Here is a 15,939-nt window from a genome sequence, read left to right as displayed (position 1 = left end):
TCCACTGTCCCAGGCTGCTCCAAGCCCCAATGTCCAGCCTGGCCTTGGGCACTGCCTGAGATGGGGAGAAGAAACTCCCAAACCCCTGAGAGTGATCCAGGAGCACCATGGGGCAGCTGGGCTGGCAGTACCTGCTCAGTTCCTGCTCAGCTGGCTGGGTGTCACTCCAGCCCTTACCTCGGTGCTCTCTGGTGGTTTCAGACAGGTTCTGACCTCAATAGCAGCTGGAAGTGCAGCCGTGGGCTCAGCAGACCGTGAACAGAACCAAGGTCGGTTCCTTGGAGTGACTGACGAGAGCTGAAGGGGTGGTGGGAAGCAAAGGGAGGAAAGGATCTGAGATGGCATTTGGAGAGGGAAGAGAGGAAGATAAATTCCTGCTCACGGCTCGTCTGGACTCGGGAGCAGAAACAGTTAAGTCAATCTCTTAACTAAAAGTGAGGCTTTTCCCAGAAATGTGGTTTTTAGCTCAGATGTCAGTCTGGACATGGTGGTGGAGAACATCTCCAGTGGAGGGTTGGGCTGGAGCCATCTGGAGAACATCTCCAGCTGAGGGTCACCCATTTCTCCTTGGCAGGACCATGTCTGGCTCTGCTGGACCGTAGATTCATCTTCCCTGAGCTTATTTTGTTCTCCCCTTTGCCCTGGAATGAAAACTTTTAGAATAGGAAAAAATTGGATTCCAGTTTCACTGTGAAAAGCTGCACCTTGTCATTATAACAGGAAATAAAATTCCCAGTTTCTTCCCATGGCACTTCATTGATTTCTGTTTGAGCTCTGGGCTGGTGATCAGTGGGATGAGAACTCCTGGTTCTGGTGATACTCGTGGTGTGGACTACGGGAAACTTCTGGAAATTCTTGGAGGAAGAGAGATAGCTGGGAATTAGTAGCTGTCATTATTAACTCTTCCTTCGGGTGGAATTTTCACCTGGTAAATCATCTCTGACCTAAGGCAGAAATGGAATGAGGAGGGCAGGATACACTTCCCCCCACAGCTGGATGAGCAACTTAATAACCTTTCCCTGATATATTTTGCTCCATTTTCTGTCAATGGTTGAAATACTCAAAAAAAATACTTTGTCAGGAATTTTGAGCTTGTGGTTTTTCAGCTGCTGAGCATTTCATTATTTATAGGTTTAAATTAAGTTCCTGGATGCTATTTGCTTCCTTATTGGGCTGGTGACTATTCCAGGGGGTTTTTTTGGGGTACAGATAAGGATTTTGAGTTCACTTGCTTTAGGTAAATACTCCCTAACAGCTGTCAGTGCTTCCTGTTTCTCCATCAGATGTACAGAGTTTGCTGGGGAGGTGCAGGGAGCAGTGGGATGAAAGGAAATCCAAGTCATGGGGTGGTGCATGGGGTTGGAGCTGATCCACAGCATTGTAACCTGGGGGTAATTTGGGGTTGAAGGTGTGAGGGAGGTCAGTGGCACAGGAACACCACGTTGGGCTCTCTGCAGTTTGGCTGTTTAAAAACCTGCCCCAGGCAAGAGGCTGAGTGCTCCCGGGGATGTTTGGTGCAGGATCCTTTCCTCTGGGAGGGTGACACCAGCAGCATCCCCACGAGGTATTCCCAGTGTCTCCTACGTGCTTCCCGGGAGGCACGGAATGGTGATCCCGGCGCGGGGCCCAGGCACGGCTCCGGCCCTGGAGGTGCCCGAGCGCGGCACTCGGAGGGAGGGCCAGAAATGCTGGACGCCAGTGAAGTGGAAATTCTGCCTCTTCTTCCCGGAGACACGAGGCCAAACGAGTTACTGTGGTTAATTATTCACAGTGCTTGGCTGGGGGGGCAGCGGGAGGGAGGGTGGAGGGAAGGATGGATCTGCTGTTGGAATATCCCTGCCCATGGCAGGGGTTGAATGAGCTGAGCTTTAGGGTCCCTTCCAACCCAAACCATTCCAGGATTCCCAGAGCCTGTGAAACCCGTTCCCAGTGGGAAGGAGCACACCTTGGAATGCCAGCCGGCATTCCCTGGAGGTGTTCTCTGCCTCTTCCATGTCAGGGCTGGGAAACAACTCCTCAGCAGCAGGAGAGCAGGCTGTCAGCCAGGCTCATCCCCACAGAGCTGCTCCGTGCCCTCCGGAATCCCCAAACCCCCAAAGGCCCCTCCTGCACGGAGCACTGGCTGTGTCCACAGGTTTTCCCTGCAAAGGCTGGACAGGGAGAGGTGCTGGAGCATTTGGATCAGCTCCAAGCCTCGTGCATCAAAACAAAACCCCTCTGGCTGCTTATCAGCCCAGTGCTCCTCAAGTGCTGATTTAATAGAGGCAGAGGCTTTTTAATGGAGATAAATACCTTGGAGAGCCTCTAAAGGCGTTCCTCCCAATTCCCTGGAGTGTGAGGCTGCGTTGGTAACAGGGGAGGGTGCTGGAGAAGGTGCCCAGCCCCTCCCTGTGAGGGGTTTTCATTCTGGTAAATCTCGATGTGTTGAACCTTTGGGCTGGACCTTTTCCCACAGCTGCTGTTCCTCGGCTCTCCCCCCTATGTAGGTCACACTTCCACATTTTCTGCTTGAGCCGCTGTCTTGGAGCGCTTTCTCTTGGAAAAAAACATCTGTGTAGGAGCAGGGCTTTGGTTCTGCCATGGTGGCAGCAGTGATTTCCCTTGGTTAATCCCACTCTGGATGGGTTCAGTGCTTGGGTACTCTCAGCTTGGGTGTTTTGGAGCTGGGATGGGATGGGATTGTTCCTCTGCCAGCTCCCTAAGCTCATTTTGAGGTAAAATTGTTGAATCCCGTGTCAGGAAGAGAAAAAATGGGCAGGCAAACCCCCACACAGGGGAGCTTCTCAGCTTACGGACAACTCCAGCAAACCAGCAGTGCCGCTTGGTTTTAAACCTCCAAGGTTTAACAGGGAAAACAGCTCGGGAGACTCCATGGTCCAGGAAGGAGGGAGCTTCCCAGTGAGCATTGCTGGGAGGTTGGGAGTTGTAGAATCCCATGGTTTGGATGGGAAGGGACCCTAAGGATCATCCAGTGCCACCCCTGCCGTGGGCAGTGACACCTCCCACTGTCCCAGGCTGCTCCCAGCCCCAATGTCCAGCCTGGCCTTGGGCACTGCCAGGGATCCAGGGGCACACTTTGCATTTATGAAGAAATGACATTTTAGAAAGTAGATTTAATTTCTGTTCAGCGGTGATTTTAGCACAACTGGGGTTGATTTGCATATCAAAACATCCTTGAAGCTGCATGTCCCTGTGGGCTTGACAGCCTTTCCCTGAAGGAATTCTTGCCCAGTGCTGGAATTTCACGTGAAGCCACTCAGTGTGTAGTAAAGTCTGATTCAGCTTCCGATGTTTCAGAAAAGGGATTTTAATATTAATCACTTCGTTAGTGAGAGAGAATCCCGTAGGCCTGTGGTGTTCAGGGATGCCCAAATTATTGAGGCTCCTTTCAGGTGGCAGCTCCCAGGCTGGGAATTTCTCAGTTCCCAGCTTTCCTGGGCCTTTCAAACACAGCTGTGTTATTCCAGTTTTTATGTTTTTATTCCCTGATCAGCCTTAATTTTGCCAGTGAATAACACCCCTCGTAGCTGTGAATATCTTCTTCTGCTACAAAGTCTCTGAGTCTTTGGGAGGTTGGAACTGGATGATGTTTCCCAATATCCCATCCCCCTGGCAGTGGGAAGCCATTCCCTGTGTCCTGTCCTTCCATGCCTTGTCCCCAGTCCCTCTGCAGCTCTCCTGGAGCCCCTTTAGCACTGGAAGGGGCTCTGAGGTGTCCCTGGAGATTCTCCTCTAGGAGTTAATGGTGTTTGTGCCCAGGTGTTGGCTCGATCCCAAATGCAGAGCTTTAGCCCCGTGTGACTCTGGTGCTGTTCATGTGTGTTCAGAGCCTTTGTTGTGTCAGAGGGTTCATCACGTTCATTTCCCCCCTTGCCTGAAGGGAAGGAGCCGTTTCCATCCCTGTCTCATTAAATACTGTCCCTCCATGGACATGTGTTAAAGGAAATGGAATTGGATTATGCCAAACCATCCCTCAAATGAGGTTTTAAAGTATCAGCCCCAAGCTGGAGGTGTCCAGGGCCAGGTGGTGTAGCTGGAACAGGGAGGTCTCCCACAGAGCTGGTTTGTGAGGAAGAGCCTTGGAATCCTCCTCACAGCAACACCTGGAATCATAGCAGGAATTCCTGTGCAGCCCAGCTTTAACTGTGTGATTTCAGTTCTCCCAGGAAGCTTATCCATGAGGCTTCATGGCTGCTCCTCTCCATCAGGGGCTCTTCCTCTGATGCCTTGTTACTCCGTCTGGTTCCCAGCACTTGGATTCCGTGGGATGCCCTTTCTGGTGGGGGTTCCCCTTGGGTTTGACTGTGTTCCCTCCCACTTGCCCCTTGTTCCGGTGTTCCCAAGAGGTTCCAAGTGCCCCCTGACCCTTCCTGGAGGTGTGTTGGGGGATGAAGAGGCGTTTCCTGGGAGTGTGGAGCGCACGCGGAGCCGCCTCTCACAGAGGGCTCTGCTCACTGCTGGGAGCACAACCCCACTGGTTTTCCCTCCCCAGCACTTCGAGGGCCTCACGCTCGTGTCTCTCCCTCCTCTGCAGGTCAGATGCCGGGGCCTGGCTCCATGATCCCAGGACAGCCCCTGCCGGGCCGGATGATGCCGAGCGTGCCCGCCAGCATCCACCCCGGTGGCGGGGCCGCCCCGCCCGGGATGGCCCCGATGTCGGGGAACCTCATCGGCCCCCGCGTCCCGCTGGCAGCTCCCAACGGCATGTGTGAGTGCACCTCCTGGGGATGCTCCTAGGGGGCTCCTCTGTCACTGGGAAAGGCATTCTAGTGGGAACTCCCTATTTCCTGCAGGAATAACGGGATCTGTGCACACTGCCAGCCCGAGAGTGGTGCCGGGGATGTGCTGGAAGCTCTAAGTGCTCCTCAGCCCTCTGGGCATCCCAACACATTCCACTGTCCTTTATTTTATTTATAACATCCCCTGGTTTATTTATAGTGATACAGAGGTTCAGTGGTGATGATCAAAAACTTCTCCCAGCTTAGTGGAGGGTCAGGAATTAACTATAATTCCTAAATAGTGGAGGTAAGAGTAGGATCCAGTTCAGTAATACCTTACTGAAAGCTTGGCACCCTGGAATCGGAGCGAGGAAGTCCTGTTTAGGAAGAAGGAGAAGATAAGGAACATTCCCAGTATAAAATCTGCACCTCTAAAATGAAGTTGATTTATGGCAGCCAAAAAAGCAGCTGGATCAGGAGCCATGGTGTGGGAGTTGCTTGAATGAGTGTGAGAGTGTGGCCAAGCCCAGAAGGCAGAAGACAAGCTGGCACAGGGAGGAATGAGTGAGGAATTCTCTGTCAGGAATTCCTCAATAAATTTGCCATTATTAATTGCAGCCTGGCCCACTGCTGCTCAGGAATCCTCACCCCCAGAACGCTCGGTGTGGTTGTCACCAGACGAGCAGGAATTGTCATCACTTGTAGTACCTCTCCCAAAAAATGATGGGAAAAGCCCGTTTGATTTTGGCTTCAGCGGCAGGAGCTGCTGCGAGCTCTGACTCACGGGCATCCCCAGCCCCAGCGGGAAAACTCTGCCTGTGCTATTTCTGTTTGGGCTTTGCTCCTGTTCCTCTGCTCTCCCAGCTTTACTTCTCCGTCCTTTTCCCTGAGCCTTTACCACTGGGAATATCTCGTGTCAGGTTGTATTCCTGTTTGCTCTCCTCCCTTCTCTTAATTTCTCCTTTTTTTCCTCCCCTACTAAACAAGTCAGTCATGTTCCATTAGTATCTCCTCTCTGGGCACGAGGCTGGTCCTTTGTATCCCTCCTCTCTTCCCTCCTGCTCGCTGCATCTGTGGATTCCTCTGCTTTAACCTACATCCACCCTTCAGAGGGAGGGGCAGCCGCTGTTTATATCAAACCCATTGTTCCATCTATTTTAAACAGAAAAGAGCTGTAATTTGGGCTTGGGCGCAGAGCTGGGAGGTGAGAGATGCCAATTCCAGCTCTGCAAGTTGCTTGGCATGGATTTGCCAGCTGCTGAGCCGCATCCCCGGCGCCTTGTCCATAAAAATACGGGAATTTTTCCCTCTTTCACGAAGTCCATGCAGCACTGGGTGGTGGAAAAGCACCATAAAGGTGCAGCAGAGCTTTGGGAGCCACCATGGTGCCGTTCCTAGGGACGGTCCTGGCTGCAGGAATTCCCATCAGACAGACTGTCCCGTGGCCTGGAGACACCTGGGCACAGGCGTTGTGTCCCTTCTCTGTGTCCAGCCCCCCCAGTGTCCCTCCCTGTCCTCCCAGTGTCCCTCACTGTCCCCCTTGTCTCCCTGCAGATCCCGGCCCAGCGCAGCCGCCGCCGCCCGCGGAAGGAGTGACCCCGCCACCGGCCGGAGCCCCGCCGGCCTCAGCCGCTCCCTAAGCAGCCAAGGAAGGAGGAAGGAACTTCCACAGCAACATAGTGGTGACCAAAAGAGAATTCCTCAGTTCCCTTCTGTTCCCTGGGGAGGTTTCCCCCTCCTCTCCCAGTCGTGTGTGTGTGATCTGCACACGTTCGCGCAGCGGCGTTCCCCCGCTCCCCACCGGAGCCCGGCAGAGCTTGGCATTCCCTTGGGAAAGCTGGAGATAGGGATGCCAGGAGCGCCTCCATGTTGCTGGTGGGAAGTCCTTTACCCCTTGGCCTGCTTGCCTTGCAGAGCTCCACGCTGGTTTCCTTCCTCTTGGTGCTTTGAGCTTGGGCTTCTCCCGGGAAGGGTGAAATAATCCAGGTTTTCGGGCAGGAGCTGAGCTTTAGGACGTGCCCACCCCAGGGTGACTCAGTGTTCTGAGGTCCCTGGGCAGAGCAAAGCACCGAGAGGAGATGCCAAACCAGAGCTTGGAGCAGAGCAGGAAAACCAGGGTGTGCTGGGGCACGGAGGCGCAGGGCCGGCAGCCGTGTCCGCAGGGATTCCTGGTGGCTGCGGCCAGAGCTGCCTCTAACTTATTACAGGAAATATTGATCCATGGGAATGAACCGGGAGTGAATCGATCGGAATAAAACCACTCAATGGTAGGAGTTTTCTTGCTCCGGTTTTTACCTTTCCTTTGCCTTTGGAGGTGGTAGTTGGACCTTCCCTGAGTAGTTCGGTGCAGTAGCCAACTGAGGAATAACCCCCGTTTTTAGTCCCTCTTTTTGGAGCATATACTTTGTACTTTTTAAAATGAAGAAAACAAAAAAATAATAATAAAGTAGATAGCTGAGAAGTGCTAGAATTTGGGATTGGGTTGGGATGGCTGGGATGGGAATGCCAGAACTACCTCTGGACGGCCGGGGCGGCAGCGAATGCGGCTGGGACAGCTCCCGTCACCCCCCACTGCGGCTGGAGGGGTGGGGAAGGGAACAGCTTCAGCAGGTGGATCTGGGAGCACCCCAGAGCTGCTGCTGCACACCTCCAGGCTGCCAAAACTTGGGGAAAAGTCCTGCAAAAAAGTCCTTTTCTGCCCATGGTTCAGGTTCTCTGCCCTCATCCCAGCCCGGGAGCGTTTGGGGTTTCCCTGCTGAGGGTCTGGAGGCTGCTCCTTGATTTCAAGGGTGGCTTTTGGCTGGGTGGGAGTTGAGGTTGGGCTGGAGAGAGACTCCCACAAACTCTGGAACCACTTCCACCATTTAAAAATTAAGGATTTGCCAGGTCTTCCAGCACGACTCCCCGGTGCCGCGCAGAGAGCGGCCGGGGCCTTCCCATTCCCCTTCCCAAGGCTTCCTTCCCCTCCAGGGTCTTTGGGGTGAGCATGGGATTTCTGGTGCAGCCCTTAGTCCAGTTTAGAGTAACCTCAGGTTGTTTCTAGCGTGAGCGATTCCCAGGATCCAGGTGGAGACTATTTTTTACTGTCCTAGTGCTGATCCTGCCGAGGACCTGGATCCTGGACACTGTTTTGTTTCTGTATAAATAATCCCTGTGCCCACTTTTTCACCTGATCTCTGTATAGGGCCGGTTTGATTCCTGCAGCAGCCACCCAATTTTGTGAAATAAAAGCAAAAAAAAGCGGTTTTTGTACAAAGCCTGTGGAGTTTGTGAAGTCTCCTTTGCCTTTGTGTGCGGGAAGAGCTGGGAATTGTCACTGCAATCCGGGGCTGTTTTGGGGCTGAACGTGAACTCCGGAGGAGCAAACACAAAACCCGAGCTTGGGGCAGACCCCGAAGGCACGGGGGGAGCGCAGACCCTTCACTCACCTGGAATGTGCTGCTGTGGACAGGCCCTGGCAGGGTTCGGAGCTCAGGGAGGCGGCTGCAGCGGAGCAGCCCCGCAGCGCGGCTGCTGTGGGCTTCCCGCGGGCTCCGGAGCCTGTTCCCGCTGGGATCGCGCTGGAGGGGGAGCTCTGGTGAGGCAGCTTGGGCTGGGGAGGCCTCGGTCCCACTGCTCCCCCCTCCAGCTGCTCTGGCAGGTTCAGTCCTGCTGCTGCCCTGCCCTTCCCTCCAACCCCGGCGGGCTCCGCAGGCTGCGGGGGGGGGGGTTTGTCTTTTTGATTAAACTGAAACCAGAATCCAGTCTGGATCACATTCCAGCCATTCCTGCTGCTTTGCCCAGGGAGAGGCTTTGCCTCAGAAGTGGCACCTCTTCCCAGGCATCCCGTAATGCCCGCAGTCCTTAATTCCCGAGGAGGGAAAAGGCCAGGGGTGGAGCTGTGTCCAGGACACGCCATGAAAGCCACATTCCCAACTGGGAACTCCTCCTTGGATGGGCAGGGGGGGCTCCAGGGCTGGGGCGTCCTGCTGAACATCCTCTTGTGGGCTCCTTGGTGCTGCTCCTGCACGGGGCAGGACGGAGAGGGAAGGAGCTCTTGGATCTTTGCATTCCAGCAAGGCTTGTCCCCTGGATGATGACCTCCTCACCTCCAGCACGGCCAGCAATGGTCACTTTTCCTCCTCATCCTGAGGATCATTCTCCTGAGGGATGCACAGAAAAGTGGTAAATCATAAATGTCCATTTTAGAAGTCTTCTATTGACAGCCCCCAAAGCTTTGTGGTCGCAGCAGCTGCCAAGGCCGGGCTGGGCAGAGCTGGAGTAAGGGAGAGGAGACTGGATCTGCTTTGGGATCCCAGTTTTGGGAATGCTGGTGCGTGAGGAGCTGGCCAGACCCCGCCGTGCCTGGGCTGAGCCCCAGCGTGGGCAGCAGGAAATGGGGGATTCTGCCCCTCGGCCCCTCTGAGGTGATTCCCCACCTGCAGAGCTGCCCCAGCCCCGGGGCCAACAGCACCAGGACCTGGAGCTGCTGGAGAGAGCCCAGAGGAGGCCCCGGAGCTGCTCCAGGGCTGGAGCCCCTCTGCTCTGGAGCCAGCCTGGGACAGCTGGGAATGTTCCCCTGGAGAAGGGAAGGACACAGGGAGATCTCAGAGCCCCTTGCAGGGCCTAAAGGGGCTCCAGGAGAGCTGCAGAGGGACTGGGGACAAGGCATGGAGGGACAGGACACAGGGAATGGCTTCCCAGTGCCAGAGGGCAGGGTTGGATGGGAGATTGGGAATTGGGAATTGCTGGCTGGGAGGGTGGGGAGGGGCTGGGCTGGAATTGCCAGAGCAGCTGTGGCTGCCCCTGGATCCCTGGCAGTGCCCAAGGCCAGGCTGGACACTGGGGCTGGGAGCAGCCTGGGACAGTGGGAGGTGTCCCTGCCCATGGCAGGGGTGGCACTGGGTGGGCTTTGAGGTCCCTCCCACCCAACCCATCCTGGGGTTTGACTCTGCTGTGGGTGTTTGGATCCCCACAGCTGGGCTGGGCCTGGGGTGGGGGCCGGGGCTGCTCCTGCTGCTGGAGCACGGAGCGGGATTAGGGAGTGAATCCATTGCTGTTTTCAGTTTCCTGCTGTGGGTACAGCCGGCTGGAAGGCGGCTTTAGGACAGGGCTCTGAACCGGCTGAGTGTCCGCTCCAAAACCGCTGTTGGGGTCATTTCAATCCAAGATGTCTTTAGGATAAAGGGAATTACCTGCCCAGGGTGAGCCCTTCTGCCTTCTCCAGAAAATTCCCTGTAAAAATCCTGCCTGTACGGCGGAGAGGGGTTTGCATCTTCATCCGAGTAACCGGATCCTGCTGGAGACGGGCGATGCGATCCGCAGGATTTTTCCTCAGCACCATTGGCCGAGGGAGGGAAGAGGGAGCGAAACAGGAACAGGAACGGGCGCTGGCACCGCCCTTGTCCATCCCAAAACCGCCCTAAACCTCCAGTGTCCTGCCGGGGATACGCACTCCACCTCGGGCTGCCTGAAAAGCTGCTTTTTTTGTCCTTTTCTGGCCGATTTAAAGCCCAAAATGCGCCTTGGGGCTCGTGGACAGTTTGGGGTGTCTGAGTGCGCGTTGTCCCCTCGCTGCTGTTTCATCCCTGTGCCTGTCTCACGGGAAACTTCCACGCGAAGGGCTTGGAAGGCAGGGAGCTCCTTTTTCTCTCTCCCTCAGGTTTTACAGGAACGAGTCCAAGGCTGACCCTGGCGCCCACCCCCTGGATAATCCCCCCAAATCCCGGGAGGAAGAGACGTGCCCCAGACAGGACGGCTCTGGGTGACCTGCCAAGGGCTCGGCCATGCCGGGGCTGGGCCAGGGCCGTGCCAGGGCCGTGCCAGGGCCGCTCCTGCCCGGATTTCCAGGAGCACTGTCCCCCTTTGTCTGCAGCAGCTCCCGCCCGGCCGCCGGCGCTGCCCGGCTGGGAATTTCCCCTTTCACGGGAACCTCGGGACGCTGCCGGGGTCCCGGCACAGGGACCCTTCCAGCAGCCCTGGGAGCCCTCGGGACCTCACCTGGAGGCTGCAACGGGAAACTGAGGGCTGATTATTGGGAATTTTTTTCCCCAAAATTCCTCGTTTTCTGTGGTTTTGAGTTGCAGTGTGATAAAAACAACCTGGTGTCCATCACAGCCAGCAGCCTTCCAGGCGTGTTGCCAGAATTCCAGCCCTGGGATGGTGCTGGTGGTCCCTGTGTGCCAGGACCAATGGTTGCCCACCCAGCAAAGACCCGGGGCCACTTCCAGGCGCAGGATCAGCCCCGCGGGACCTGAGGGACGTCCCCTCGTTGAGTTCTGGTCCGAGTGCTGCTGTGAGAGCCCCCAGATCCCCCCAGATCCCCCCAGGAGCCATTCCATGGAATTCCCTTGTTCCTTCCCAGTGCCAGGACCGGGATGTTGTGATCCCACTGATCCGGAGGCGGGCGCTGCCCTCGGAAGATGCTCCGGGGGGATTTCGGTGCCCTGCAGCTCTGGGTCTCTCTGCTGCTCCAATTTTGGGTTTCCTCCTCCAGAGGTGCTGGAGCCCGGGGGTGGTGAAATGGCTGTGACCTGCCGTGGGAGGGACGGGGTTTGCGTTCACATTCCGGGCTCAGCTCAGCCCTCCCCGAGCCCTTTTCCATCATTTCAGGGGATGAAGTTGTGTCCTCACTCCTTGTCCTGAGTGTGGAGCAGCCGCCTTGACTCACCCGCGTTCCCAGCAGTGATGAAAGCAAAGCCTTGGAGGTGAAAAGCTTTTCTGAAGGGCCTTTAGTGCCCTCTTGGCAAAATCACAGGCACTAAACCGGGTTCCGCAGGCGGGAAGGAGGAAGGTGTGGGAGCAGTGCTGGCGCTCGCGGTGACTTACCCCGGTCAGGGACAGCTTTATTTGCCACCTGTGCAGACTGTGCACGTTCACAGACACGAAAGGAGTTGGGCACAGCTGGCAGGTGTGATGTGTCCTTGGATGCAGCGCTCCATCCTTGGGATGCAGCTCCCCGCCGGCCCCTCTCCCCAAAGCTCGGCCTCACCTCGCTCAGGGTTTTCCTCACTCTCTGCAGCTCAGAGCTGGGACAGGTGATTATTAAACCTCTCCCACCTTTTCCCTCTGCAGCCCCAGGGCAATGTGGCTCGGGAATGGCTGGGAGACCGAGCCAGGGGCTCTGCCCCTCCAGCATGTCCAGCACAGCCTGAGGCCTCTCGGACACTGGACTCTGCCCCTGCCCGGACCAGCTCTGCCTCTGCAGGCCCAAATGCACCGGCCCCTGTGCAGGTCAGGAAGGGTTTCTTTGGGAAGATCCCGGCTCCAGCGCCGCAGGACACGCAGAGGTTGTGGATCTGTGTATTTTTGTGCCTCCGGCATCCTTCCCCAAGCTGCTCCTGCAATCCCAAACACGGCTCCTGCTTCGAGGACTTTGAATTGCGGTGATTTTCGGATCAGCGGGGTGTCGGGAGCAGTTTGGCGTGTGCCGGATCCGGGGCGGGGGAATCTGTTCCCTGCAGAAAGGGGTTGGATGCTGTGGGCTGAGCACGGAGGAGGCTGAAGGTCGATGCGGCGGCGGCTCCTCCAGCGTTCGGTGTCGCATCGGGACTCGTCACCTCAGAGCCAGCCCGGGCGGTGCCAGCCCCAATCAAGGACAAAGCTATCCCTAAAACCCCGCCTGGCTGAGCTGGGCTCGGCCCTGGGCTCAGGCTCAACATCCAGGATATTATGACAGGGAAGGGTTCACTTGTCCAAGGGGAGCGGTGCCTGAGCCAGGGCAGGAAACGCCAACCTCAGTCCTGGCTCTTTGATTCAATTCTTTATTTTCTTTGCACTTTTCCAATACTCATTAGTGAAAGAAAAATGGGGGAAAGGTGACTTGAGCCTCTCCAGTACCTGGCTGAGGAGGGAGGGAAAGACGATGGGAGGAGCAGAAGCTGGGGGGAAGTGCTGGCCCGGCCCATCCTGGCCCTGCCATCGCCCCCCTGCCCTATCCCGTGGGTCTGGATCCCCTCACTGGACACGGGGATGAGGCGGTTCCTGGTGCTCAGATGATGGGAGGGAGCTGGGAAGGTGGGGATCCAAGCCCAGCCTGTGCCTCCCCCTGGCCTCCGTCTGTCTGTCCATCCTCATGGGATCCTGGACCACAATCCAACCTGGCACCTGCGGCCAGCGGTGCCCCCGCGGGAGGAGGAAGGTGCTGGTGTGGGGCTGCCCCACGGCCACTGGGGCACTGGGAGCTGCCAGCCGGGATGAGCTGGGCTGAGGGACTGAGCCGAGCACTGGCAGGAGCGTGAAGCAGGACTGGGGGAGCAAAGCCCCTCCCGTGGGCTTTTGGGGATCCCAAGGTAGGGCAGGATCCACAGGCAAGCTCCAGTCCCAGTGCTGAACTGGGCAGGGAAGGGGTTTGGGATGAGATCCCTCCCCAGCTCACTGCACCAATGGACAGGGCTCATGGATTCGCTCTGGGAAGGCCCCCAGTGATGGCTGCAATTTCCAATCTTTTAAATCACCTTTCATATTCTGAGTAATTCCCCCAGGAAAACACAGACTTGGCAAGAGCAGCTGGTTCTCCCCAAATGAGGGAGCTGGTGCTGGATTTCTCCTTTGAGACCGAAGCACCGTCACTGTCCATCCGTCTGTCTGTCCATCCTGTCCATCCGTCTGTCCTGCCGTCCCTCATCCAACCCTCTGCTGCTGACGAAGCCCAATCCAAGGCAGGTTTGTAGGATTGTGGTGGGATCTGGCTTCAACCCTGCGCTGGATTTGGGCACAGTGGTGGAATTGGCGCATTGGGGCTCAGCCCCGCTCCGCCCCTGCGAGGCTCCGGAATCCTCCCCAGCTGGATGTTCCTGCCTGTGCACGGCACCCACCGCCCTCCCTGAGCTCTGCCCACCCAGGGGCACCCACCCTGATCCAGAGCCGTGGGCACAGGGATGGGTGTGGGGCCTGTGTGTGAGGTGGGGGCTCCTCCCGTGCGAAGGGGACCTGCAGGGAACATCCTGGCCCCATGCCCTGAGCGCAGGCGAGCAGCCTCCAGCAGGGTGGGGATGCCCACACCCTCTTGTCCCCAGCACAAGGTCTCAGCCCCCTCATGGGGCTCTGAACCCCACGGTGACACTGGCTGGAGCTCCTGGGATGTTGATACCCTGAGGGGACACCAGTGAGGGTGGAAGCGGGATCCCTCAGGGTGGGGGACACCCCTGGATGAGGTGCCTCAGGGCTGTCGTGGGACACTGGCCACACAACTCTCTGGACAGGAGGAGCTGGTGCTCCAGGACACCAGCCCGGGCTGTCCTGAGGGCTGGCAGAGCCTCTGGCCATGGAGGTGTCCAAGATGTGACCCTGCGTAGCTCCAGGCCTGGCACAGGTGGCCCCAGGTGTCCCTGCCAGCCCCACCAGCTTCCTGCCCCCAGGAGTTACTGTGGGTGCTGGAAGCTTCCATGGGCTGCCCATGGAAGCCCTGCCCAGGCTCCATCCCAGCACCATCCCCATTCCCGGATCCCACCCGCCTCCCCTCAGCCTCCTGCTGCCAGGCAGGGACCTGGCACTGGGACCCCCCAGCCTGTGGGACCCCGATGCCTCTTCCCAACCCTTTTCCCGGCTGTCAAGGCCATGTCCCCCCATCCATCCTGGCGGCCCCTCGGCTGGTCCCCTTGGAAACGCATCCAGGGGCGGAAGCCTGGGGAATACTAAGCAGGTGCAGCCCCTTCAATCCCCCTTTGAGAGGGACAGAGCTGGGCTTGTTCCCGGCGCGGAGCCCGGCCAGGAGCCGCGGCTGCTGGGGGGAGAGGGGACCCCCATTCCCGGCATCCCCCCAGCCCAGCCCCCTGCACACACGGCCCATGGGGGCGGGGGGGACACGAGGGGGTCACGGCCGAGCTGATGTGGGTCCCACGTGGGAGTGGGGGGCACTGCAGTGGGGTACCCAGGGAGCATCCTTCAGTGGCGTGGGTGCTGTGGGGTGTGGGATACGGGGTGTCTGATGAGGGATGCCTGACGTGGGATGCAGGATTTGGGATGTGCGATGCCCAGCGCAGGATTTGGGAAGTACGATGCAGGATGCCTGATGCAGGATGTGGGATGCCCAATGTGGGATGCAGGTCGTGGAGCAGCCATGACAGACACATCCCTGTGCTGCAGGTGGAGGTGTCCAAGGACACACAGCGACCTTGGGAGGCCTCGGCCAGCCGGGAGCCGGTGCCGGCCTCAGGGGGACGAGGTATCCATGGAGCCAGTGGTGCAGGGACAGCAAAGGAGCAGCCGCTGTCCCACGGACGGGTCCAGGCTGAGGCCCCAGAGCAGCCCGGGGTGTTCCCGGGTGCTGCTCCAGCACCGCCACCACACCCTGCGGGGGTGGGCTCTGGGGGCGAGGGGCCGGCGAACCCCGGGGGCCCGTGGCCATTGCGAGGCCGGGCACGTCCGCGCCCTTTCCCTCTCCCGGCTCTTCCCCGGCTTCATCCAGACGCTGCTCCTGGCGCTGGGCTCCAGCCCCCTGCCCACCCCCCTGCCCGCCCCCCTGCCCATTGGAGGGGCCAGCCCATGGTGCCCGCGGGGACAGGTCACTGGTGACAGAGGCCGCGGTGGCACCTGGTGGCAACTGGACCAGTCTGGCACTGGCAAGAGGATCCAGGGCCGTGGGGCACCCACGCGGGGAGCAAAGAGGGTCCAGCCTGGCACTGGGGGTCTCTGCCTGGGCGGTCTGAGCCGTCACAGCCCCGGCTGGGCCGGAGCCCCGCGGTGCCCCCGGGGCGGTGCAGGAGTGCGGGTTTGGGGGCAGGGTGGGGGTCCCCCCGCACCGGGTGAGGATGCTGGGAGAGGATCCCGGTGCTGGTGCGGGGAGGGGTCCCCGCCCCATGCAGGAGCAGTTTGGGGGGCCAGAGGGGGATGCCGGCGCTCGGGGATTCCCGGAGCTGTTCCCCCCCGGTGCTGGGGGGTGTCAGGATGTGTCCCCGGTGTCCTGCTCCAGGAATGCCGATGCGGGAGGTGCCGGGGTGTGTCCCCCCAGGGATAGTGGTGCCAGGATGTGCCCTCTGTGTTCTCCGCCCCAGGGGTGCTGGTGCCGGGATGTGTTCCCCGGTGTCCCTCCCCGAGGATGGCGATGCCGGGGGGTGCCGGGGGGTGTCCCCCCCGATGCTGGGAGTGCCGGAATGTGCCCCCTGGTGTCCCCCCCAGAGGATACCCATGCTGGGGGTGCCAGGATGTGTGTCCCTCGGTGTTGGGGGGTGTCGGGATGTGGCCCCCCGTGTTTCCCTCCGGGGATGCCGATGCTTGAGGGTCCCGGGGTGTGTCCTCCCCG

The 15,939-nt window shown here is 58.5% G+C and overlaps 2 protein-coding genes and 1 long non-coding RNA gene across 3 annotated transcripts in view; 2 read left to right on the top strand and 1 right to left on the bottom strand.

Moving 5' to 3' along the window:
- Window positions 1–7,974, top strand: part of SMARCC1 (SWI/SNF related, matrix associated, actin dependent regulator of chromatin subfamily c member 1) — a 65,573-nt gene extending 57,599 nt beyond the window's left edge. The window contains exons 27-28 of the mRNA XM_042022290.1: window positions 4,535–4,708; window positions 6,273–7,974. Of these exons, the coding sequence (XP_041878224.1) occupies window positions 4,535–4,708; window positions 6,273–6,358 (260 nt within the window). The 3' untranslated portion in view covers window positions 6,359–7,974. The remainder of the gene's footprint in view (window positions 1–4,534; window positions 4,709–6,272) is intronic.
- LOC121661787 lies at window positions 4,916–10,025 on the bottom strand. The gene is made up of 3 exons (XR_006015091.1): window positions 9,893–10,025; window positions 8,147–8,860; window positions 4,916–5,095 (listed from the first exon to the last, which is right to left on the bottom strand). It is a non-coding gene; the product is annotated as an uncharacterized LOC121661787 (long non-coding RNA).
- A 4,843-nt stretch (window positions 10,026–14,868) lies between these two features.
- The window catches only part of CSPG5 (chondroitin sulfate proteoglycan 5), a 10,634-nt gene continuing 9,563 nt past the window's right edge, over window positions 14,869–15,939 (top strand). The window contains exon 1 of the mRNA XM_042022239.1: window positions 14,869–15,408. Coding sequence (XP_041878173.1) covers window positions 14,869–15,408 — 540 coding nt within the window. The remainder of the gene's footprint in view (window positions 15,409–15,939) is intronic.

The sequence above is a fragment of the Corvus kubaryi genome, unplaced genomic scaffold, assembly GCF_017639235.1.
Source record: "Corvus kubaryi isolate FWS band 111438036 unplaced genomic scaffold, C.kubaryi_AGA036_p1.0 37193, whole genome shotgun sequence".
Taxonomy (NCBI): domain Eukaryota; kingdom Metazoa; phylum Chordata; class Aves; order Passeriformes; family Corvidae; genus Corvus; species Corvus kubaryi.
Note: the sequence above shows the minus strand (reverse complement) of the source record. Positions and strands in the feature narration are given on the sequence as shown.